The sequence below is a fragment of the Chroicocephalus ridibundus genome, chromosome 7 (genome assembly GCF_963924245.1).
Source record: "Chroicocephalus ridibundus chromosome 7, bChrRid1.1, whole genome shotgun sequence".
Lineage (NCBI taxonomy): Eukaryota > Metazoa > Chordata > Aves > Charadriiformes > Laridae > Chroicocephalus > Chroicocephalus ridibundus.
The window spans coordinates 12,635,232-12,659,175 of NC_086290.1; the positions used below are offsets into that span (position 1 = coordinate 12,635,232).

Below are 23,944 nucleotides of genomic sequence, written 5' to 3' on the forward strand. Positions count from 1 at the left end.
AGGCAACAGAATTACAACTGTGTAACTGAGGTCCAGACCTGGTCTACTAATTAAAAAGGCTTGGAAGCAAAGCTCACAGTACACTCTAGTTCACAGTACATAAGGCTTTTGTCAGCCATTTGATGTAATCGTTTATGGTGTTCAGAACTGTATTTTTCAAAAACCATTCAGACTATAAACCAGATGAGTCATGACCCTGTAACAGAAGGTAAATTATTCTCAAATATTTTATATTTGTGCATTAACACATGATTAGCCAAGAAAAAATGAATGCCCAAGTCCAAGAAGTAACTGACAAAAGACTGAAGGGAAAAATGAGAATCCTTAATTTTAATTTTATTATGGTGTAACCAGCTGTAAGGAATTACTGGTCTGAAGCACAGTGTGCAATTGTCCTATCCTAAACATTTAGTAAAGCCTATAATTCAGAATGATCCTGACAAGTGATGTCACCATTGGCAAGCTATGATTTTTTTTTTTTTTTTTTTTTTTTTAGGAAGTCTACATTTCTCAGCAATTAGCACTAACATTGTCACAGCCTATGCACAGAAATGCGCAAGCATTTCTGAAGATTGTATTTCTTTAACGCCAGCTGCTTTGACTCTGAGATCGAAAAAAAAATGCAGTAAGTTCTGGACTGATCATTCTTGATAGTTTGCTGATAAGCAAAAGAATTTCTGTTTCAAGTCAAATGGCATCAATATACATTATTTCTTAAATGCAGGGCAGTTTGCTACTGATAGCTTGAAAGAAAGAATTACCATGGTCTTATGCAAAAGCACTAAACACAACGTGAAATAACTATGCTAACAGAAAAGAAAAAAAAAAAACCAACCCACAGTAAGAGACTTTATAAATTAAGCTACTTTCACACTAGGATATTATGTACTACCAGGCAGCTGATTTTTTTAAGTGAAGGGACTCATCAGGTGCCTAATAAGAGAAGATACTTGGCACAGCTCCATTGCTGTTCAAACTGATGTCATGGTTAACAAGCTGGCTACCATACAAGGCCAATCAAGCTACCGGTATTCCAGATTACTCACTAATGGCTTCAGCAGCTTAACGAGTGCCAAACGTACTGTGCCATGAATTGGGCAAGAGAGAAAAAAGTATTGAGAAAAGAGGTAAGATGCCATTCACCTCCTGAGCAGCACAGCACCGAGTTGTCCATTAGCACGGCCTTCACCGAGGAACCAAACCACCAAAAGGAAATGAGATGGGCGGACTGAGGAGCAGGAAGAAGATTTGAGACCCAAAGCGCAGTTCTTCACTGTAAAAAGCTGTTTCGTCCGCCCGTTGAGTGCCAAGGCAGATGGAGGCCAACCCTTACGCTGCTGAACCCCCTGCCACAGCACCCAGCACACCTGGACACCGGGCTGTCCCCAGCGAAGGGGTGGTGGGCACCCGTCCTACATGCGCTGGCTCCTCCTAAACCACCACCAGCTGCAGTCATGCACCCAGCGGGGAAGAAGCTGAACAAGGCTGATTAATGATAAAAATACTTGTCTTTTTTAAAATTTATTTTTAGTTCAAAGTGAATCACAACTTCCTGCCCCTCCCTCTCCCCTCCTGTGAAGACATAAGTACCTCCAGATCAACATTTTTACATATTTTTTTTTTTAAAAGTATCAAGAGTGTAACACATTTCAACTGCTGCTAATACAGGTTTTACAGTGATGATTTTGTCAGAGAGAGATTGTTTATGCAACTCCTGAAAGAGCTAAAAGGAAAAATCCCACGTACAAATGCTGATCAACTTTTGGCATGTAAACACATAATATATATAGTTACTGCATTATCAAAAGTATTATGCATTTATCAAAGCAGTTGAACACTTTCCAACACGCATTTGATATGGGCCAATCGTAATTTGAAGGGAGACTATACCCTCTAATGGTGACTGTATACCCCGACAGGGTAATCACGCCTGCCATAACTCACAGAGGCATTTGACAATATTGATGCCAAAAAAGGAGGGTTTAGTTTAATTTTACCCATGCTCTGTTGCTTTTTGATACTTGGTTTAATTAACTCAATACATTCTATAAAGGTACGTAAACAGTCCTGATTTAAAGACCAGAGAGATTTAAATGAAATCAATAGATCTGGACTGGTCAATGTTAATGTCTTCATTAACTCAGATACTTATTTATCCCTGAGCACCTTAAAATTGTTCCCCCAAATCTCACTGAAGAACATGTAACTATTTCACAAGAATGTAAAACTGCATTTGGATAAATCTGTGTCTTACAAGTCCCACTTTCCTTCGCTGGTTTAAAAAACAAAACGAAAAACGTGAACCCTCCCCTTTGTTTTTTAACATGTACTGCAATACCTTTAAAAAAAAAAAATCACCCTATCAAACAACATCACCTACAGACACACTACAGACTACAAAAATATTGCATAGGAGTGTCAGTGGGCATAGTCTCACAACATGAGAGAAAATGCTAAGTTTTCTTTAAAACATTATGGCAACATTCTAATTTATTTTCCTTTTAAAAATCAAGTGGTTTCACTTTATTTCAAAATTGTACAAAATGGCCATGGCTGTTTATAAAAAAAAGTCTCTGTCTTGAGAATATGTGAAGTCTCAGGTGCATTAACAAAAGACCTGGAACCATTCACAGTGCAGCGGAAAGCTTCCTTTGAGGCAGAAACTACAATTCATCCTTCTTCTTTCCCACTCTTTCATGGTCTCTTTCTCTCAGGGTTCGCATGAAAGTGGTGAATCCAGACTCCTGGTTTTGAAGAAAGAAAAATATGGGTCATATTTTTACAAACAAGCCAAAACCATGCATCAAGAACACTTTTAGCTGCTGTATCCCATGGCAGAATATAAACTAAGGAACAGTTATTGCTTCTGCATTGCCTCATCATGTAGTGCTCTGGTCTGCAATTCCAAGGGGAAAATATCCACACAGATGCCACATGTCAAATTTTGAAGAGATCGGGCACAGAGAAAAAGGCCCTAAAGCTCACAGGACAATGTAAAATCTGTCCCTAGAAATGCCACCAATGCCTGTTCGTCAAAATCGCTCAAAGACATTTTCACGTCACATTTGTGTGCTACTTGTGTCATTTTGAAAGCAGTTACTGGTTGGCTATAGACACGTCTGCCACTGCTCCTCATTCCTTAGCAGTTTTGGTAATGACCTTCCTCCTTGTCTACACATTCAGATGAAGAGAACTACATTTTTTCAGGTTACTATCAAAATTATCGTCAAACAGTTTCAAACCTGGATGCCTAGATGCTGACCTCTGTATTTCAACAACTTACAGTTTCTGATTTCTAAGGCTGTCAGATGCCAGCAGTTTCCTTTTCCAAAGAAAGCTCTGGGCACAGAACACAACTCGCGGGCGTTTCAAAAGGTTTAAATAGGTGGAGGTGTGAGCACCTGTGCTGGAACACACTGTCCACTGGTACAAAAGCGCTGTAGTTGTCTGGGCAAATTACACCATTTTTACTGTTAAGCAATCCAAAACCAAGCCAATCAAAACTGGTGATAAAGATGGAAAATACAAAGAGGTAGAGAATAACAAACAGAAGCCAAAAACTGACTTTAAAAAAAACCCCAAAAAAACGAATTAAAGAAACTAAACCAAAAAGGCCCAGAGCTGGGAAGCTTTTGAGAAGGTTGAACAACAAAAAGACTTCTAAAACTACTCACTATTCTTCCATTGAAAAAAACCGAAGCGACAAGTCTTGGCCATACACCATCTGAAGACATCTGGCAATCACTAGGTCCCACTGGAGGACCCCAGTTTCACAGCTGTGTGTCTGGAAGTCATTTAAAGTACACTTGGATCAGAGGGTATCCTGACTCTTCCTTGCTTGAAATGCCTGGGGTGAAATGCCCTCAAATCTCTGCTGTGGAACTGCAATTCCCTTGGAGGTGTGGAGGACCACTTACAGGCTACCGCTGGGGGACATGCTCTTCCCCATAGACAGTGCTCCAGCGTGGGGTGGCAAGGAGCTGAGAGCTCCTTCTTCTCTACTGGCTATGGCTCCTGCTGCAGCAGGTCATGTTACTCCCATGGCAGCTGACATCGCCTCTGTTCTTCCCTGCCCACGTGAAACGACGATACAGCAGCTGGACCGCACTGAACTAAATGCTCATGGACATCTACTGATTTAGGGCCAGAATCAGGAACAGAAAACACGTCCCCTGGCTCCCACCGCTCTCTCCTGAGATTTGTTTTGCAAGGTAGGAGGTGGTTGGCCAAGGTGGTTCAAAAGGTGTTGTCATGCTGATGGTAAGTCCTTTAACAACGCAATCCCTTGTTGCCGAAACAGATGTGTGAACAGACCTGGAAACTCCATGGAAGGCACTGTGTTAAGCACTGCATCCAGTGTTACCACGATAGGAGATAACAAAACCTAATTTGATGCTGCACAAGCAGAAGACCATAGGTCCCAGGAGAGGTGGAGGAGGAACCGTTGCCAGCAGCAGAGATTGCGATGTTCCTGTTGGGTAATTTAATTCTACCCAAGAAAGGGTTGGCTGCATGCAAGGGATTAGTCAGTCCACTTTCCAGCACAGGGATAATCATCTCCCAACTGCTGTGGCCTCAGAGCACTCCTGTTTTGCTAAATTCTATTTATCAGCCACCACAGATCCTTCCTTTCATATATCATTTCTATAAGTATGGGTTAGAAATACAAAGATTGCAGCTGAGATTTTACTTAATTGTTGGCTACTACACCCATCTTTACTTTAAGAAAAGATCCACAATCGGAACTAAACACAGTATCCATAACAACGCCTGGATCGGCACCGCAAAATGGTAATTACGGGGGTCCTAATGCTGGAGAAAACTGGGGGGATGAAGCTTCGTGGAGACTTCCCTAAGATCCTTACTGACAAAGAACCTCAGAATTTGGCTTTTTCTTCATGCATCTCTGTAATTTGGTGAGCTGTAATAGCAGCAATAACTTTCAGGCAGGGTTCTTTTATCAAAATACTGGATGGCTTGAAGACCCCAAGTTTTCCTTGCATACCCTAGCTCCTCCGGGCAATCTATCACTGCTGAGAAGTAACCTCCCTCTAGGAAGCTATGACAGAGAACACACACAAACAATTGGATTGCTCCCTTATTTTCAGGCACTTTACAACCATGGAGGGCATTATGCCATTTCTGCCCCTTATAGCATATAATTAGCTGGCCACAGCAGGACAAGAGAATGAAACTTCAGCCCATGGGCTAGATGGCACAATTGGTCTTTCCATCCTGAGTTCCAGGAGCGAATCTGATTCAGGGAGAATGGGATATTTAGCTTCCCCCAGTCTCCAAAGGACAGCTTTGCCCCTGCTATAAAACCAATGGTCTGTCACCCTTTGGCAGCCCGGTGGACCCGTAACATGTTTGCAGTATACACGCTTTCCAGATCCAGGACTGACAGGAGCAAGCTCTGTGTTTTCTGGCATTTCTGCACCTAGCAGCAGCCCATGCAATAAACCCCTCACTTTCACTCGGTCCAAATTCACTTGCAGACTTCAGCTTAAAGAACAGAACAGACAACAAAGCATTACCGAATCTACTCCTTTTTCCTCTTCTCACATTCCTAAAATAGACCAAGTATGTTCCTCATGCAGAGATGTACAGGGGTGTGGTACACAATGATTCATCCATGTAAGACAGTAACAGAAGCAGTTAAACATCCTTCCAGCATGGTAAAAATTTACTCTGCAGTTTTTATTTGCAAGGCAGCGTAGGCAGAGGAGACCTTCCTCCCTGTAGCAGGTGATGATTCTTGCTTTCACTTACCCCTCTTTCTCCAGTATATTTTTCCACAAATTTCCCGTAGTTGTAATAGTTGAAGGTAGGGTAGCCGTCAACCCCCTCCTGCTTACACAGGTCATGATTCTGTTCTTTGGCACAGTCCACTGCAGCGTAGGCAATCTGAAACGAAAGAGATCGGCATGAGAAGACAAAGCAAGACTTCACAGTTATGCTGCTGCAGCTTAGATTTAACACTAGGAGAGACCCAAGTCTTCTGCCAAAAATGCAACGGCTTTTGTAATGGCTCAGCTGTGGAGGAAGATCGGAGGGTGGTCATCAGGTCAAGCCATGCGAATGGAAGAGCAGAAGCCGGTTCCCTCCCGATGAAATGCCGCTCACACAGCACCCGGCCCGCGCAGCTGTAAGGTGTGTTCAACTCACACAGCTGAAAATCACCTTCCCGGCCTCCCCGCTGAGTGCTCCGTTAGGCTCCAAATGGGAAATCCAGAGCCTGTGTTAGTAAAACCAAATCCAAGCACGGCGGTCACAGCTCTGTCACGCTGCAGTATTTTTCCCGCACTTTGGTTTTAAGTGATGAACAGTGACAGGGTGACTTTAGTAACAGTAATGACCCACCTAACCCAACCTCCTTCCTGTGCCATGGCTAATGCTCGGAGAAGTCACCTCTTCTGTTCTTGGACAAACATGGCTGGTCACCTATGCAGGCTATTAATAGATTAATGATTTCTACCCCAAATGGCTTTTGTAAACTCCATTCAGTTCTCCTAAGGTCAAACGGGGATGGGTGAGAGGCTGGAGCACTGTCATAGAGAAGAAGGTTGCTTGCGTGCCATCTCAGCCCGAGTTTATGTTTCCTTTCCTGTCTTTTTTCAGTCTATCCTTTCAGGTAGGGCCTGTATGTTATGTGCAGCCATTAGCCAAGCGGGCTTTAATTCCCTTTGAAACCTCTAGATGCTACTGTCACACAAACAAACCCCGAGCAGGAGAGCGGCTGCGTGCTCTCAGCCTGCCGGCAGCCCAGCAACACCCTCGGTGCCCGCCGGCTTTGGCACAGGCAGAGTGAGGAAGCGCAACCTCGCGGCCCCAGAGCATCCCTTCAGGCTAACCCTAGTTTAGACTATTTGACATTTGAAACCTGAATCTGTGGAGTACTAAGGAGGGGCTGCCCTCAACATTTCTGATAAGGAAACAAACCACAATTTATAAGCTTCCACTTAAAACTGCCAAGCCCTCTGCTGTGATTTCGCACTGACGGTTCCCGCGAGCGGCAGTTCTTGCTCTGAAAGTACAGGCTTGCCTTCACAGCCCTGTTACGTGCTTTGCTGAAGAGCAAGCAGGTTTAAGTACAAGCTATGTAAAAAACCCAAACAAATTAGAGGAACGATGTTTGCAATTGTGGGTTACAATGTATCAAGTGCTAATTTCGGAGCAGCCACATCTTAACTTGAAATTTCCGTTCCAGGAGCCTCCTTCAATCAATCTGATCAAAATACCTTTTGCTTGCATGACTTTAGGGTTGCAGTTGAACTGTTCTTCCGTAATTAAAAGATCACTTAATATTCCACAATGCCCTCCAGTTTCATGGTGACACTGTCAAAACGAGAAAACCTGATCTCATTATCCTAGCAGTAATTAAAGAGAGTGGCAAAGCCAACTTCAGTTAATTTGCTTGTTTTGTTTTGGCTTTGAAAGCCTGACAAGACAATACTTGGTAAGATCTCACTTGAGCCTACCTGCCAATGGAAAGCACTATATAAAGTGAGCAGCGTTCTTACCTTAATTACTTGGTTTCTGTTTCCCTATTTTAAACATTAATAAGGCCATTACAGAAACAGGGCTCTTGAGCTGTTAAAAACAGGTATGATCACAATTTTTTTTTTTTTCCCTTTTTGTAAACAGGAAGACTCCTACTCATTCAGGGCCAGTTAAAACGAAAGGTTAGGAATAATACACTGTAAAGGAGTTTCATCTAAGTATTTATGCCTTCCTGACCTTAGCAGCCAGCCAAAATTTAGAGCCCTGTTGGCTACTTTTGTGTAAAGGAAAGCTTACAATGGGGACAAACGTTTATTTCATGTCACGGTATTAATGTAGGAAGAATAGAGGAGGTCCTGGTTCCCTAAAACCAGGAAGAATAAATAAAACTGTTTTTTTCTCACTGCTCTAAATATCACGCAGGGAGAAATTACGGCCAGAAAAAGGGGAGGGTATATGTGCACTCATCCAGATCTTAGTAGCTAGCCTGATGCATGAAACTTTTGTGACTGATGACCCGTCTGTTCTTAGACAGTGTCTTGGAGATTAGGAAAAGTACACTGGATGGAAGAGAAGCCCTCTTTATCTGTACCTCTCTGGAAACATCTAGATTGGCTTTGGTTGGAGCAGAGAGCCCTATTTCACTTAAAAAGGCTTTTGTGGGAATAGCCCCCAGTGAGGAGAGGGCATGGAGGAACGCAATGCTATATGCTACTGTTAACCTTGTTAAAGCACATCTTCATTTGTTGCCTCAAAACAGATGACTGATGGAGGTGGCTTCTGAAAGGAATGCTTAGTAGTCAGCTTGAGATGCAGCTCTCCTCTACAGAACGTGGAAGTCTAAGCTGCGCATTTGTTGTGCACTGAATTAATTCACAAAGATCCCGGTCTAAGTGTGGCTGCAACAGTCACGTTAGCCTAACGCTATGCCTAATCTAACAGGTCTAATGACGAGGGACGTGTATATCTGGAGTAGCGTCTGGAGGATATGCCCATGGTCTGTCATTCTCTAAAATGCTCCTGATGCAAGCTCCCACACAGCCCCACGGACTCGTCGCCGCTCCTGCAAATGTCATTTTGAGCCCAGCTCTTCAGAACATACACTCCCGTTCAGTTATTTTTACAGCCAGTGAGAGAAGAGAAATGGCAATTTTCAAAAGCCTTGTAACTCATACAGACCCAAGAAAAATTTCATAGACCGGCATCTAATTCCCAAGACTGTATCTGAGGCTGCATTTCAAATGCCGGCTGCCAACAGTAGCTGAGTAAGAGTACTTAGGAGAGCTTGAGTGATTACTTCAGAGTGGAAATGTTAAGGCAGCCTAAATATAGAGCTTGCTACCATCTCTATGCACTCATTACCATAGCATCACAGTCCTAATTGTCTTGCCTGTCTCACAGCGGAAGATCAAATATAGCGCACTGCAAAAAGAGAAAAGTAATGCTGAAAAACACTTGTAGCAAAACACGCTTCCGGACTGAGGACCAATTCCAATCTCAGTTCTGTCAACTTCAGACAGCTGAACTCCGAGACGTACCAGAATTTCAGCAAACAGCACCAATGCCCTTTGGTTTGTTCTGTTTGTGTTACCATGGGCTGTGAATATTAACCTCCATTTTTGGTAGAGGAGTCTCCTACACTAGTTCCCAGTTAGGGTGAATCACTCCATGACTATACTGAAAGGCTGCACATAAAACGCAGCAGCCCACGAAAAGAAAAGCTTTGCTTGAGTCCTGGCTCAAGTTAGCGGTGATATATTGCAGAGAGGTTTTCCTCTCACTCTCAGTCTTCTTATCAATGATTGTTTTTTCTGCATCATTAAAGAAGAAAAATGAGTCAGGAAATATAACAATCAAAAAAGACTCTACCAAAATCTGGTTAAAGCTTTCTGGAGAATACTGCTCTCAGAAATGATCTTCATATTCAACTTCCAGCAAGAAGCTACATGAAGTTTACTGGAAAGCATAGGTTAGCAAGACCTATATATATGCTTTGCCTTGTAAAAACACTAACTTTATTCAACCAGAAATTTCAGACAGATTAAGCATAAGACATCCCTGAAACGTATCCAGAAGCCAAGACATAATCTCTCATTAATTCCCTCTCATTAAGAGGGAAAAAACCCTTTAAAAATCTGTGAGAGCAAGAATCTCTCCACTCTAGAAAAACCCAGAGTAACAGCTTTCAGAAGACAAGATTGATTTTATGGAGATTTTGATTGTTAGGGCTAAAATTTAATTTCTTGAGCTTTTCTAACTTTCCTATAACCGGGGGGAAAAATCCACTGAAAAAACATTATAGGAAGAAAAAAACCTTAAGTGCTATATCTGTGCTGCCTTACATATTGACAATACATCATTATATACAAGTTCCCTCTCCAGAGGCAATGCCGTTGAGGTTTATCACCATCCTGTTCAGAAGCTGTAGCAAGGATAGAATAGTTATCAAATGAAAAGACAGTCAATCAGAGACTGTGGACCCCAGAGGAAGTTCCTTGGAGCACATCCAGCCTTCCTGATGTTATTGGTAGTTCCTCATGACTACTATTCAGCTTATAATAATGAATAATACCAGGTTAGTATGCATAATAATAATGCATAAAAATTAATACCAAATTAGTATGCATGTCTCCTTTATTCCATAGTTGGTCTACTTTAACACAACTCTAACAACATCTGGGATGTGAAAATATCTTTATCTTAAAAGGGAAGTCCCACAACAATGTTTCATGGTTTTACCAAAGAAGTGGGAGCTTAACTATGGAGTTGCAAAGTTAACTCCACACGGCATTAGAATGTGAGCAATGTATGACCAGCTCTGAAGAGCTCTTAAAAAAGGAAATAGAGCACGGCATATTGTTCAGATGAAGTGGTCTGATGGTGAACGCTGACCTATTGCAAAAATCAGAACTTTTCATTTAGGTGCTTAAATAGAAGTGGAGCTATGCTGAAAGTGTGACCATTGATCTCCATGGGGCTCAACTGTAACAAAAGGATGATGCCTTATTTTTTACTGCTTAAGTTTTAGAAGGGAAAAGAAGTACTTACAGTATCATCTAATCATACATCAAGAATCACAGTTCCCTTCCAACAGAATTATGAAACAACTTTTTGCTCTAGAAGGATCTTGCAGGTAAGGAACACAATTACATCCAGCGGTTCAAACAGACGTGCAGAAAATTGAAAGTGGGATCCCTTGACCTTCCACGTAACTCCTCCTTTCTATTCTTAAACCTCTTTCACTTTAACAGTTTGTCTCTCAGTCACCATATGATGATATAGTAAAAATATCCCTGCAATCCTAGTTGCTCTCCTGTTAAAATATGTACTGCCATACACTGGTTTATTGATTCAAGGAAATAAATCTCTGCTGGAGCTAATATTGACTTTTGTTATGAAAATGGAAGTGAATAACTAACTGAATATTGATTTGAGAGAGGAATGATATATGATAAACTCAAAAAAAAATTAAAATAAAAGTAAAATTGCAGCATGAAAAAGAATGCTTCCAAACAACATTTTTAAGGTATAGTCAATTCCAGACAACAATTACCTGATTATTAGAAAAAAGTCTGTTGTTGCCAAATGTCTTAAAAGCACCTAGGAATGAGAGAGATGTGCATTCTTCTCTATGATTACTCCATAGGTTTCTGTTTATATTAGCTGTTCTGGATCCTAACGGCAGTTACGAGCTGTTCTGCTAAAGCTTGTTTCAATTCAGCTACTGTTCTCAACGTGAGAGGCTTTGCAAATGGAAGATTCATTATTAGCTGCCCCGATGTGCCACAGCAGCATTACCATAGCTGCAATTCATTAGCTGTTCTCGAAGCAGGCATATTTGCAAAGGGAAGATCCATTAGCAGGCACCATGACGTACAGCACTAACATCACCATATTTAATGAGGCTAATTAAAAAGAAATTCAACTCATGCTTTTTAAGCAAATAAGGATCAAATTCTTGGTCAAACTCAGATATTTAGCTCATTTGGATAACTCTGTACAGTGATTTGGTTGGTACCATGATTTTAAACCATGGTTCAAGCCCAGAAACACGCCGACAAAGCCAATGCACGATACACCCTGGGGACTCACCAGTGTCACTGCTGACTTGCACCCCCTGGCTACCACCCCAGCTCACCCCATCGGCTGCAACCTCTGCCATGGCTGTTTCTGTACAAGCTCACCAGAACCCAGCTGCAGTGCTCTGCTTTAGTCAGTGCATTTGTACAGGAATAGTCTTCTGTTAAAATGGAGAAGACTAGTCGAACACCAGCCCCCTGGGGGGAGTTCCAGAGATTTGTTACTGAGAGGCCTTGAGGAGTCAAGAGCTTTCCTTCAGCAATTCCAAGCTGGAGCATCACAAATCAGTTCCTTCAAGCTGAACTTTAGGATCAGCCAAAAGGCAGAATGCAGATTTTTTTTGAAGATTTAGCTGGTGCCCTTTCAAGAGTCTCTGGAGTAGCTAGTGAACACGCCTTCCTGCTCTTCAATCTGTTCAGCAAAGTGACAATCCTCACATTTGCATTTTCTGACGTACACTGGTCATTGCCAAAATTCAAGCTGCGGAGCACAGGCCAAAGGCAGCTGCATGCAAAGGCCACGATGCTTCAAGGCAAGAATGCTTCAGATAGCTTTTTTTTTTTTTCTCCTCATTTTTCTTCTTTTTAAATAACTGAAAGCAATATGCTAACTGCTTCGCTAGAGTAGCCTCTCCACTGATCTGGTCTTACTGGCACTGAATTTCTCCAGGTAGATGGAGAGATGCAGAGGCTCTGGTTTAGGGGTTACACCCAGAGCAGTGTTTCGCAATAGCCACACCACTGCCCCAGGCGAGCGTGCAGGCTCCGCATTTCTGCTCAAACCACCAGCAGTGATGTGGCCAACAAGAACTGACATTCGGGGCCGATGTTCCGAGCATTGTGTTTTTAAACTCTGACTCCAGCAGCGCAGATGATGAAAAAGTACACGGCATTACACACCACCCCGGGGCGGGGAGATGTCTTCTGCGCCAAAATCACCCCCTTGGAGCAAATCCGCAGAGCCAGAGACACGTATTTAACAGCTTCAAGCTCTGCTCATCTTCAAAATTCCAATGTAAAGACTCAAAGTCTCCCAAAGGATACCTTTTAAGATACCATTTATAACAAATCCAAGGCTGGAATGTTTTTGATTGTTCTTTGGCTTCTGCAGAATTAAATGTTTAATTAAAGGACCACCCCTATTGAAGATACAGTATAAATGCTACCATACTCTGTTAAAGCGAAAAAACCTTTCTCTGGGGGCGGGGGAGGAAGCGGGGGGCGGGGCGGGGGGGGGGGGGGGGGGGGGCGGGGAGGACAGACATTACTACAGATTAACAATGAAAATTAGTAATCTTTCCCTGTTTTTGAAAGTAATACTTCTTCCCTCTTAAGCAGCAATTTTACAGAAGTTTAAAACCATACAGAACTATGCATTAGCCAAAGTTCGAGGGCTCGGCCCAGTTTGAAACACGGTAATGTTCCCAGCGCTGCTTGTGGGAACAGGCATATGCCCTTCTGAAGTCTTAAACAGGTTTATTTTCTTTTCCACAAGGGCACAAACTGGCAGCAAGAAGCATCTTGGCAGATTATGGCTATACACAATTAAATAGGGCTCCCCGATAATCAATCCCTGGCACTTTCACAAGTCACCAGGGTGGAATAACATCATTTTCCCTAACTGCTCACACCTCTCTGAAACTGTACCAGCCTTAATAATCCCTACTGGCTCTCCTGTTTCAACTCATTACATTTTATACCTCCCCACTTCAGCCTTAAACTGAAGTCAAGAGTTGCAACCGTCAATCACTGCTCTGCTCTTGGAGTCCTTTCATAACCAGCAGTCTGAACCGAAAGCTGCACAACCCTGCATTTACCACCACGTCCAGTGAACTGCGCCATGATTCTGATTGCTTGTTAATACATCCTGGAGCTCTAATAAGCAAGTCTCACATTGTTTTGTACATTTGCTTCATCCCCTCTGAGTGAAATTTTAATGAGTTTAGGAAAGAGAGGTTTCACTGGGAACTACCAGAAAAGTGGAAAAACAAGGATAATTTTCTCAGAGATCTGAGCACACAAATTTCCAGCAGTAAGAGAACTGAAAGCTGCACGCCTCTAAACCGTCTGTGTGCCAGAGGGCATAAGTGATGGACTTCTAATTTTATGCAGTCAGTGATACAGAATGATTTGTTTCTTGTCAATCTGATGCATCGTCTGTGAGTTACAGAAAAGACAAGAGGAAAAGAAAAAAGAACACCACAGAAATTCTTCCCTTCTGGTAGCAGGCAAATTAATAGGGGCGTAACTGTTTCAAAATTACCTCTTCTAATTAAATTGCCAAATCTTTTCCATGCCACACCTAAACACGAAGCAACTGTGAAGTCAGAACAAATTTGGAGATCAGAATGAAATACAGTTCACTCAAAGATAATAAGCAGGTTTCTGACTAGTCATCTGGTTAAAGCCAGTAGCTCAGGTGAGTTTTTTTAAATCCCAGATATGCACAGACTCAGTTAAAAAGGTTCGGCTGATGCAAGGAAATTAACTGGTGTGCTTCAGCCATCAGATGTATTTTCAAGGCGGAAGCACGAGGGTCCTAGAAGGGCCCAACATCCCGGCCTCAAGTCAGCCAACTTACAGAAATATATTATATTTATGCTATGCAAGCAAAGATTAGTTACACGATTGAGGTCTTCAGGACTGTCACACAACTTGTGGTTTCTCCACACGCGCCCCACTTATGGCTGACAAAAGCTGAAGGGGAATGGAGATGTCGTAAATTAACTTTTATTAATCTTCCAATGAGAAAGAATGTGTTTTGCTTCCCAGAAAAGAACTCTTCCACAAAGAATTACAAAGAAAAGACAACAAGTAGTAGAAAACAGAGTAACTCAGTTTGACCAAAACCATACAATGCCTAAGATGCGGATACATTTCTATTAGCATAACAGCAATTTTATCTACAAGCCTAACACCCGATCAATAAGCAAAGCCTGTAAAGTACAAGTGGTAGAAAACGTTCTTAAGTATCTCTGAAATTATTAACAGCAAGTTACCTTTCGATCTTCTTTAAAGACTTCAGCAGCAGTTGTAAAATGCGGAATGGCATTTTTACAGTGTGGGCACCCTGTTTGACATGGGAAGAAAGAAACGGCATAAACATTAGTTGTAAATAAGATACTGGGACAAACTCAAGACACAAGGTGAATTAATGGAAAATTTGTATCGAAAATAATTCTAGCCAAGGTTCTTCAGTTCTGGGAAGAGCAGGACAAGGCATCTGTAGACCATGTGTCAGCTACATGAACTTAAGCACGCCTTTAAAATCCCTCTCACTTCAAGCAGTTTAAGTGTATACTCTTAGTTCAGTGACATCCCACAGAGGGACCACGGTGCAGGGGACTTTGCTCTACCGCCTGTCCCATAAGAGCACTGACAGATCACCAGCCACAAACCAACGAAATGTTTCCCTGCTGCTGTACCTCCTCATGGGCATTACCATGTGGGTTATTACTGCTGTTGCTTCAGAAACAAGCTGCGTTTGGACACAGGAATTAAGATGGCGCAGTTGCGGACAGGAGACTGGAATTTGGAACGCAAGTCACCGGATGAAAAACTCCAAGTTGAAGACCAAGGGGAGTGTTTAGAAGAGTTTGGCAACTGTCTGCATTAAGGCTAAGCCATTGGGATCACAAGGGAGGGGAAGACGAGCAAGTCCAACAGGCCACACATCTTTCACGTATGCAGAGCAGATGTCCAGTCCTGGGTTAGGCTGGCTGCTGCTGGCCTTCCTGGAGACCTTCCTCCCGTCCACCACAAAACAGGCAGCCCCAGAAGACTTTTACAGATGCAGCACACAAGAACCCCACAGCTTTGTGTGGGAGACGGGCTGACGCTGTTTGTTACCACCACAGCACTGAACAAAAGGCCAGTTCATCGCTCCCTTAAACATACACTAAATTCAGTCAAACATTTTAGAAGCAGCCACAGAAGGGGAACAAGAACTGATCTCTTGATTCAGGATTCAGATGTGGGCGCTTTTAATTCAGAAGTAACGTTTATTGTCTGGGATTAATCTAAACTGCTCTCAAAATATCAATACTAAGTAAGGCTTTGAAGAGGAATGTACCTGCCTACTTTTTTCAAACATAGCATAAAGAGGTTTTTCCTAAGCAAAGACTCGGGAGACTGTTTTTTGCTTAGATGCCAGGAAAAAAGGAAGAGACACACTTCTGTCAATCCTGTAAAATGCTAGCAAAGGCAAAAGAGTTCATCCCACTATTATTTCTGGATAGGAACAGAACAGAGCACAGATGAGTTGCTCACAGGCTCCAATTACAGCTTATGCTACTGCTGTTCATCATTGTAAAATACTGGTAAACAAGTGGCTGTGTTACTTCTAAGTCAGTACTGAACAAATGCCCTCTTAGGAGGCTTGCAGCCACCCTCTCATAAACTGTACTCACTCTTTTAGCTGACAAGAAAAACCCGTATCTGTGCATAAACACTGCACGCTCCTTTTCACAAAGGAAAAGCTGCACACCCCTTTCATCTTCACGAAAAGGCAATTTCATTGCTTACATGCACAGCTTTGAATTTTTTTTTTTTCTTTCTTCAGAATGGGATTTTGAAAGCACTGCAATGACAGACACATGTCTAAATACAAGGAGAATCTATGCAGTAACTAACAATACCGAAAAGTCAAGGGGATGTTTCCTGGGAAACTGAGGCACTTCTGCAAATCCATCTTAATGGCTTTAAACTCTTTACGCAGCATAATGGCAGTCTATCTTGATGGCAGCCGTGTTCCACAGGGCGACAGTGCAGGTCCTCTACAGCTTATGAACTATTAACTTTGTTGAGCAGTTTGGTATTTGCCTGGGAGAAAAAGGTCAAGAGAAGGAGGAGGCGGTGATGGCGGCCAGGGCTCCAGGCTGCTCGCGTGTCCATCAGCCCACTTCGATGACCCATTTTCTTTCTCACCACTTGCCTGTCCTGTCTGCCTGATACTGAAACGCCTTCGGGTCGGGCCTGTCTCTTGACGAATTTTAGATAATGTCCTGTACTGTGGGGTGACTGCCTCGGTTGACTTGTTAACGCTGTTCTACACAAATAAATCAGAACTGGTGACATCATCTAAAAAGAATTCCAGAGACAAGAAATGAGAAAAATCAGGCACCCCTAGAACAAGAACACTTGTTCTAGTCCACATGCTTACACGCTGTGGTTTACTCGAAAGCACTTCCAACTCTTGAACCAAAACATAAAGGCTCCTAAAACACTTAAACCTTCCAGGTTCCCCTTTCTGCTTATGATCTTGAGCTTAAAATTTAGATTTCACCAAACAGTAACTTTCAGACCCTCAACAAAAGATATTTCAAGAGAAATACGAGACTTCATGGCTTCTTTTTCCCCTCTAACACCTTTATGATACATCAGTCAATGTGTTTCCCACCTCGCAGATGCTGGGCATTCAGTAAAGCCTCTCTCCAAGACCCCACTAAAGTAGCAGCACGTAAGAGCTCTCCATAAGCCACGCTCTTCACGAAAACCAGAACATGATTCAACAAATGACAAGCATATTCTTTCAGACACAGAAAAGTCCAATGATTATTAAAAATGCAAGCTGCCATTTTACAGGGGCCAGTAGATGGCTGGTAAGAAAAGAGCTGTTTAGCTGATAACGACTCAGAGAAGCACCAGTGATGTCCCTTCCAACCCAGCGAGCCACTGCTGCACACGCTGCTGCACTGCGTTCTATAGGTGGCATTGAGAAGGCATGGTGGCATGGTTCTCAGAAAAGATGCACACCTTGTAAGGCCAAAAGAGAGCATCCGATTATCTAGACTGTTATGGAATTTTGGAAAAGACAGGCAAAATCAAACATGCTTTGAGGTTACGGCCAACAACAGCACACAGAGGAGTGCCATGTAATCCAAAACAATGGGCAGAGGAACTTAAGCCCACAGCTTTTATTTCCTCTTCTTTGTGACCTCATCTTTTCACTCCAATACTAAACGACAAAAAGTTACCTTCATTTACTGAACTGAAGCTCCATCCCTCCTCCCCTCAATTCTCTCTTGGCCCAACCTCCTTTCTTTACTGCACTGTGCTTGCAAAACTAAAACACAACCATATGGCTTTTGGCAGAGCTGACTCCAAGTCCAGTAGGCATTTTGTTAGCCTTGGACATCCATCCATGGAACAGATGTGAACGCTGTGCTGAATTCCCAAGGAGTTTCAAGGAGTCACCGAAAAAGGGGAAGGAGCACATCATATGGAATAGCAGAACTTCATCTGTTACAACTTAGAAGGATTGCCAAATGCAGCAAACACTTGGAAGTCACCCAACCCAGTCATTCTATTTAAAGCACACATGCCAAAAAAAATAAAAGCAGAGGTTGATGTCTTCATTTTGACAGACGGAAAACTTGTTCTCCCCATTCCCTCTTCACACCCACTATCACACGTTTATTTTAAGTGTTAACACTATCTTCCAGATTGGAAAGTGCAAAGAAAGGAAATGTACTGAGCACTTTACATGAGGATAGGAAGTGTGCAGGCTCCATACAAAGGATTTTCCAGATGGGCTGCAATGGAAAGAGATTAAACTAGTGGCATCTGAAGCTGCGGGTAAGGTGTCAAGAACCAAAAGGTCCTGCCCCCTTCTCAGTAGTATTTATAGGACAGTAAGTTACTATGGACTAAAGAAGTGGGAAGATTCATTCTATTTCATTTCAATAGAAAAATCTGGGTAGTATGGTAGGCGCACAGACTTCCTACAAAGCCAAGAGGTGGACTTTCAATTGAGCAGCATTGGAAGCAGCACTTCTGGGAGCAGAGCCTTCTAACGTAGGTGCAGGGCTTTGCTTTACCAATCTGGTTTCTTTGTTTTTACATCATTGTCAAATTTGATCTTAACAAGGTTAACAGCAGATGTGAACTGAACAGTAATTTCCTGTCCCTGACTTGAGAAATCTGAAAGAAATCTGCTCCTGGAACATCCAGCCTTTCCACAGGATCCCAGCACTGGCGCTCAAAACCTCTAATCACTTCTGCAAATCTTGAGCTAACTTCATTTCCCAATGCAGAAACACACTGGCACCACCTGGCAGGAAAGCAAGAGAGCTTGACGTCTGATCCGCGTGCGGTAGTGTGTGTTAAGGCCACTCTCCGTTCACAATCAGCAAACGATACACCTTTATTACAGCTCTGGCCAGACATCCTCACCTCTCCGTGCTCGGAATTTTGCACTTCAGAGGCCCCCCCATGCAGCCCGGGGTGGTATCTGCTCTGCCTGACCGCTGAAGCCTGCCAATGCCAGGGTACCAGGGCTGCCTGCTTAAACCACAAGTCTGTGGATCCATATGGTAACACATCTGCAATACAGGAGTTTTAAGCTCGCTTTGCCTTTGCACTACAAATTTAAAGTTTTACAGGAACCCAGTATTCTCTACGGAGTTTTTCACATTGCGAAGTTGGTAAGGGCTGGGAAAGCACACTAGAGAACAGTCACGGCAGGCACCGTCACATTCCTCACCTTGAAAACCAGGTAGTTCTCAACTGATCCAGTACCTGAAAAATATGGTTTCCGTGGGTAAAAAATTCAAGAGGAATGGCTGATGAACAACAGACGAGGGAAATCAAGCAAGCAGGCTTCATTCAGACCCATTAGCACTGAGGGGCTGGAGAGGGAGTCAGATTAAATCTCCTCTAATTAGAGAGGCATTTAAAGGAAAGATAGTGGGTCTTTTGGGAGATGAAGTGATGGAAAATATATAGCCCAGCTTATTTCCTGTGGACTGAATTTACTGATAGCAGGAACAACCGCATGGTACAGCGTCTTCTCTGGGTGTCTTTGAGGAAAGAACCAACAAAGCTGGCTTTGATTTGGGCACAGAAAGGTGTGGAAGAGGCCAGCACAGAAGCTGGATTCATCCTCATGGAAACACAGGTTTAAGGATTCTGAAGAATTTCAGAAGAAATAAAGAAATGAAGAAATAAAGAAGAAATAAAGGTTGAGCTAGATGTGGTTTCCAATGGAATGCCACAAAAAGTTTGAATACATGATGTAAAACGAAGACGATATCACATAGGGAAATAGAAAAACTTCCTAAGTGCTCATATCACTTTGCAAACTGCCTTTTTTTTTTTTTTTTTTAAAAACGAAGATCAGACTGAGGAAAAAACAATACAAACCCATTTGTCAAGTAAGGTAAGAAAGACACAAAACTGATATTAAAAACCAAGTGCACGTTGCCCCAAACATAAGAGTAATCAAGCATACATTGTGGTAACAATTCAATAAATCCACAGAAATATCATCCTCTATTCAGAACTGTAAACATTTCCCATGATTGCAGGGTCCCAAGGGATGCAGAAGGGATACAAAGAGGATTTCAAAGCCACGGAACAATCAAGTGAATAACTTACTTATCTTTATTACATTCACATGGAGAATTTTTCATTGGACAGAGTTTCTTTTTTTAACCAAGTGAATTGTTTAGAGATGATAGCAAGTCAAAAGAAAAACGTAGAGATTCTTAAAACTCCAGTGTACAAAAGTAATAGAACCAGATGGCAATTATAAAGATGTCTCCAGAGTAGTGCATGAAATAGATGCACCCTGTTGGACAACAGTCACCTTATTACGTTTAAAATAAAATTGTGTGAAATTTTCAGAATTGCCCAAAGGAATCAAATTCTCTTTCCAAAAGACACAGGTTTCTACTTGCTTAAATATGAAAAACGTCCTGTAAGTTACTTCATGCTTTGTTTAATTTGAAACTACAAAGCCCGGTGATATAATATAACCTCTCTACAGCTGAAAAGTACAAGGTTAATTCAGTTTTCTTAGAGGAGTGGAAGCTGTATTAGCATAGCACATAGAAGAAAGGTGAAGCTGTTTTTAATGAATATAAATCAAAAGCTAACAATTTGTATAAAATAGATAAAGGAAGCAAATGGACATCAAAGCAGTATCTACAGTCAGCAGAGGTAATAATGATGTTTAAGTATAGAAGGGGCTTTAAATGTATTAGAAGCAAAAGAAATCCAAACAATATAGCTTTGAAAGAAAATGATGGAGTTGTCAAAAGGAAATTCACTGAATATATAAATGAAAATATTAAGTGGGTGTGGAGAGGGCCTCTATGTCTGGCACCTCCAAAACGCTGTTTGCACTTCTGGGTCAACAGATGAAGAATGAGTTCAAACTGGAGGGGGCTCAGAAGACCCACAAGAAAAATAACAGGACTGGAAGGCACGTTTCATGGCAAAGGGAGTCAGGAAGCTCCGTGTGCCAATAGCTTAACTCCAAAGATTAAGAAGTGCTAGAAATCAAAAAGAGTCAGTCTAGTTTTCATTCTAACAAGCTATCCAAGCTGGGTGCCAAAGGCTAAGTAACCTCCAGAGCCGGCTGAGAGCTGAAGCCTGTCAAATTCAGGCAGGGAATTCACACTCCCCATCACTAGTCATTTTTAGTCTGAAAGGAAACTGTTTTCTAAAAAAGATGCTTTCACACAGTGGTTCTCCACCCTGTCCTTGACTCCCATCGCTGAGCTGATGCTTCCACAGAGGTGATACGGTTTTGCTGTCCTTGTATCGTCCCCTGAGCAGCTGGGGGCTGCATCGTGCCAGCCCCTGGGTCAGGAGAGGACAGCCCCCACTGACCCTAACGTCAGCTTCCCAACCGAAGTGGCTCTATGTGCAGATCAGGCATTTTGACTTCAGAAAGCGCTACCTGATACTTTTTGCCCACTGCTAATACAGAATGATGTATAACCCCTCCCATGTTTTTTCTGTGTGTGCTTTTAGCATCTTGTACATAATAAAATCCAATAAGTAATGTAACAAAGTGGCGTGCATGTATTTTATGTGAGATTTTTCAAAGAGAGACTTTAAACATGCATATATTGTAATGTTGTAGGCTGTTTCCATATCAAATATGCTAACTTAAACTATCAGTATTTTCATAGTAAGTCCTGGCAAATCCTTAGAGATTTGAAAGCCCAGTGATTTGTGAGACCGTGGCATTTGTGCTGTCTGTGCTCTACCCTCAGCATGAGGAAGGGCTTTACTCCTCCTTCAGCCCCCAGCTTCCTTTAGTACCTCTCAACGGGTGATCTCAAACGCTTTAACTAATATCAATTAATTATGCTTCAAATTGCCCCTAAGAGAGACAGACACAATTATCCCCCTCTGCCATTACACCCAAGGTTAAATGGAGTCAGGAAGAGGTTAAGCGACTCCCGGGGAGCACGGCGGCAAAGTGCTGACTCCATTCACTCAACTGCAAAAGCATCGGGGACCCCGAGGGCTCAGCACATGGCAGGATGGAGCCCTCGGCGTGCAAAGTGCAGAGCAGGGAATGACTTTCCGACTCCCCATCTCTGCTTGAAATCATCGCCGTCTAAATAACAGGGGTAGATGCTGCCCTCCGCTATTGGTTTTTAAATGACTGCAATTCTAAGCAAGTGAAAGCAGCGCATCGCACAGCTATCAAAGCCAGCCCGGGAGCTTGTAGACCGCAGAGTAAAGCAAAGCTTGTTTCTACTTCAAGAGTCCCAAGCGATTAACTAGAATTAAAACAAGAATATTACTTGGTCAATCAAGGAAAGACAGGCCACAGACAGTAATTGCTCAGATAAGAGCTGAAAATGGGTATACTGCTTAAACCAACACAATTCGTGTAGCTACAGAAGTTTTTGAATCCATAGGCAGATTTGAGAAAGGCATTTGGAGATGTTACTGAAAGGTTAATTCGCTTTTGTTCTACCAGTAGAGAACTGGAGGACCTTTTAATTGAATATCTGGAACCAAAGCTCATTTTATGACATGACCTGACACATAGCATAATCATATTTTCAAGACACGAGATATTAGTAATTGAAAGGAGGGGGATTTGTTCTTTGATTTGAAAAAGGTCATGAAATTTTCAGTTAAGCATCAGGTCAACCAGGGCTTGCCTTGCTACTCTTAACAGCAACAGGCAACCTACTGCCAATTTCACAGGGGTTTGTTGGTTTGTTTTTTTTTCCCAAGCTATCTGAACTCTCATTTTGTAACACTTTAGGGGTATACTGAGGAGACAAGGGATACATAAAACCAAATCTTTGTAAACCGCAGCCTTAGACATGAACAATTGCAACAGCAGCAACAAAGTCATCAGAACAGGCCAAATTGTGAAGGTGAGAAGCGGAGAAAGCACAAAACTCCCAGACTGTTTTATCCACTACAAAAGGCAAGGATACGACTGACCGCAGTGAATTATAGAGGACATGACAGCACTTGGCATTTGGCAACAAGCAATCCTTTAAGATGGAAAGCTGTACAGCAAGCCACCTCTGGACAGGAAGGGTTAAAGAGCAATAGTTACATCCAGGACCAGACTGAAGTGTCAGTTCCAGCAGACCTGGATTTTCTAGATAAACTCTCACTGCCCGTGTGGCACAAGCAAAGCTGGTAACAGCAGTTAACCAAGTCAGCATCAGCTTTGGTTAACTGCAAAAATAGTTAAAGAGCAAGTAAAATTATTTTGCCATCTAACATCCTAGTGGATGCAACTGGTAACCAGGAGATAAACCCCTGAGTTAGCAGGGGGCCGGCAGAGCACCATGGAGGCACCATGGAGTAACACCTGCGCTAAGCGAGGCTCAAAAAGAGCCCCTGTTATGATAACACTGCATCACCAGGAACAGCATCTGTCTCATTGGAAATGGGTTTGACAACAATGCACAAGGACTGGGTGGCATATTCGTAGTCAAATGTCTCCTAATGTACCCCACAGAGACTTTACATGGCATTGCACCACCAGACAGCTGTGTGTCCGCGTGGAGAGAATTCCACGGGGCAAGGGCATGCGATTCCCTCCTCCTCCCCTTCTGATGAGCCTGAGCTGTGCATTCAGGTAATATTCTTCACACCAGTTCAAGCAGCTGTGACGTTTCAGGGTTCCAGAGTTAAAGCACACGTGCCGTTTTACAAAACAAAGGGAGCTGGATCACCCTGACAATTTTAAGTTTAGTGCCACGGCTCCATGACAACCCTGTCAGGGCTACCGCAGTCCTGTGAAGTGCCTCAACTTCTGAGTTGAGAGCAGTTAAAACTGTTCTCTCAGTGCTAATTAATATCCTCAACACAAGCAGTGGGGCTAAGAGCAGTTCTGACAGCCTGATTGCAGAGACCACTCTATAAATTCGTCCTTTATCAAAACCAGCCTGTTAATGTGCTCTGTGGCATCAGCACTATTTACACCGACAGGAAGGCACCTCGCTAACGTGAGCCTGTAGCAAGAGCACCGCTAACGCGTGAGAGAAACCAGTTAGCGGCAGAGCTAACATATCAAAATTCTGCAGTGCCAGCCCACGCAGGATTTAAAGCCTCATTATCAGAGGGTCCAGACCTCGCTGCTGCCTCAG

General features: G+C 42.7%; 1 protein-coding gene across 1 annotated transcript in view; it reads right to left on the reverse strand.

The window, feature by feature from the left end:
• Positions 1–630: 630 nt before the first annotated feature.
• Positions 631–23,944, reverse strand: part of PDIA5 (protein disulfide isomerase family A member 5) — a 103,129-nt gene continuing 79,815 nt past the window's right edge. Inside the window, exons 15-17 of the mRNA XM_063341875.1 lie at positions 14,582–14,652; positions 5,773–5,907; positions 631–2,744 (exon numbers count right to left, since the gene is read on the reverse strand). Of these exons, the coding sequence (XP_063197945.1) occupies positions 2,664–2,744; positions 5,773–5,907; positions 14,582–14,652 (287 nt within the window). The 3' untranslated portion in view covers positions 631–2,663. The remainder of the gene's footprint in view (positions 2,745–5,772; positions 5,908–14,581; positions 14,653–23,944) is intronic.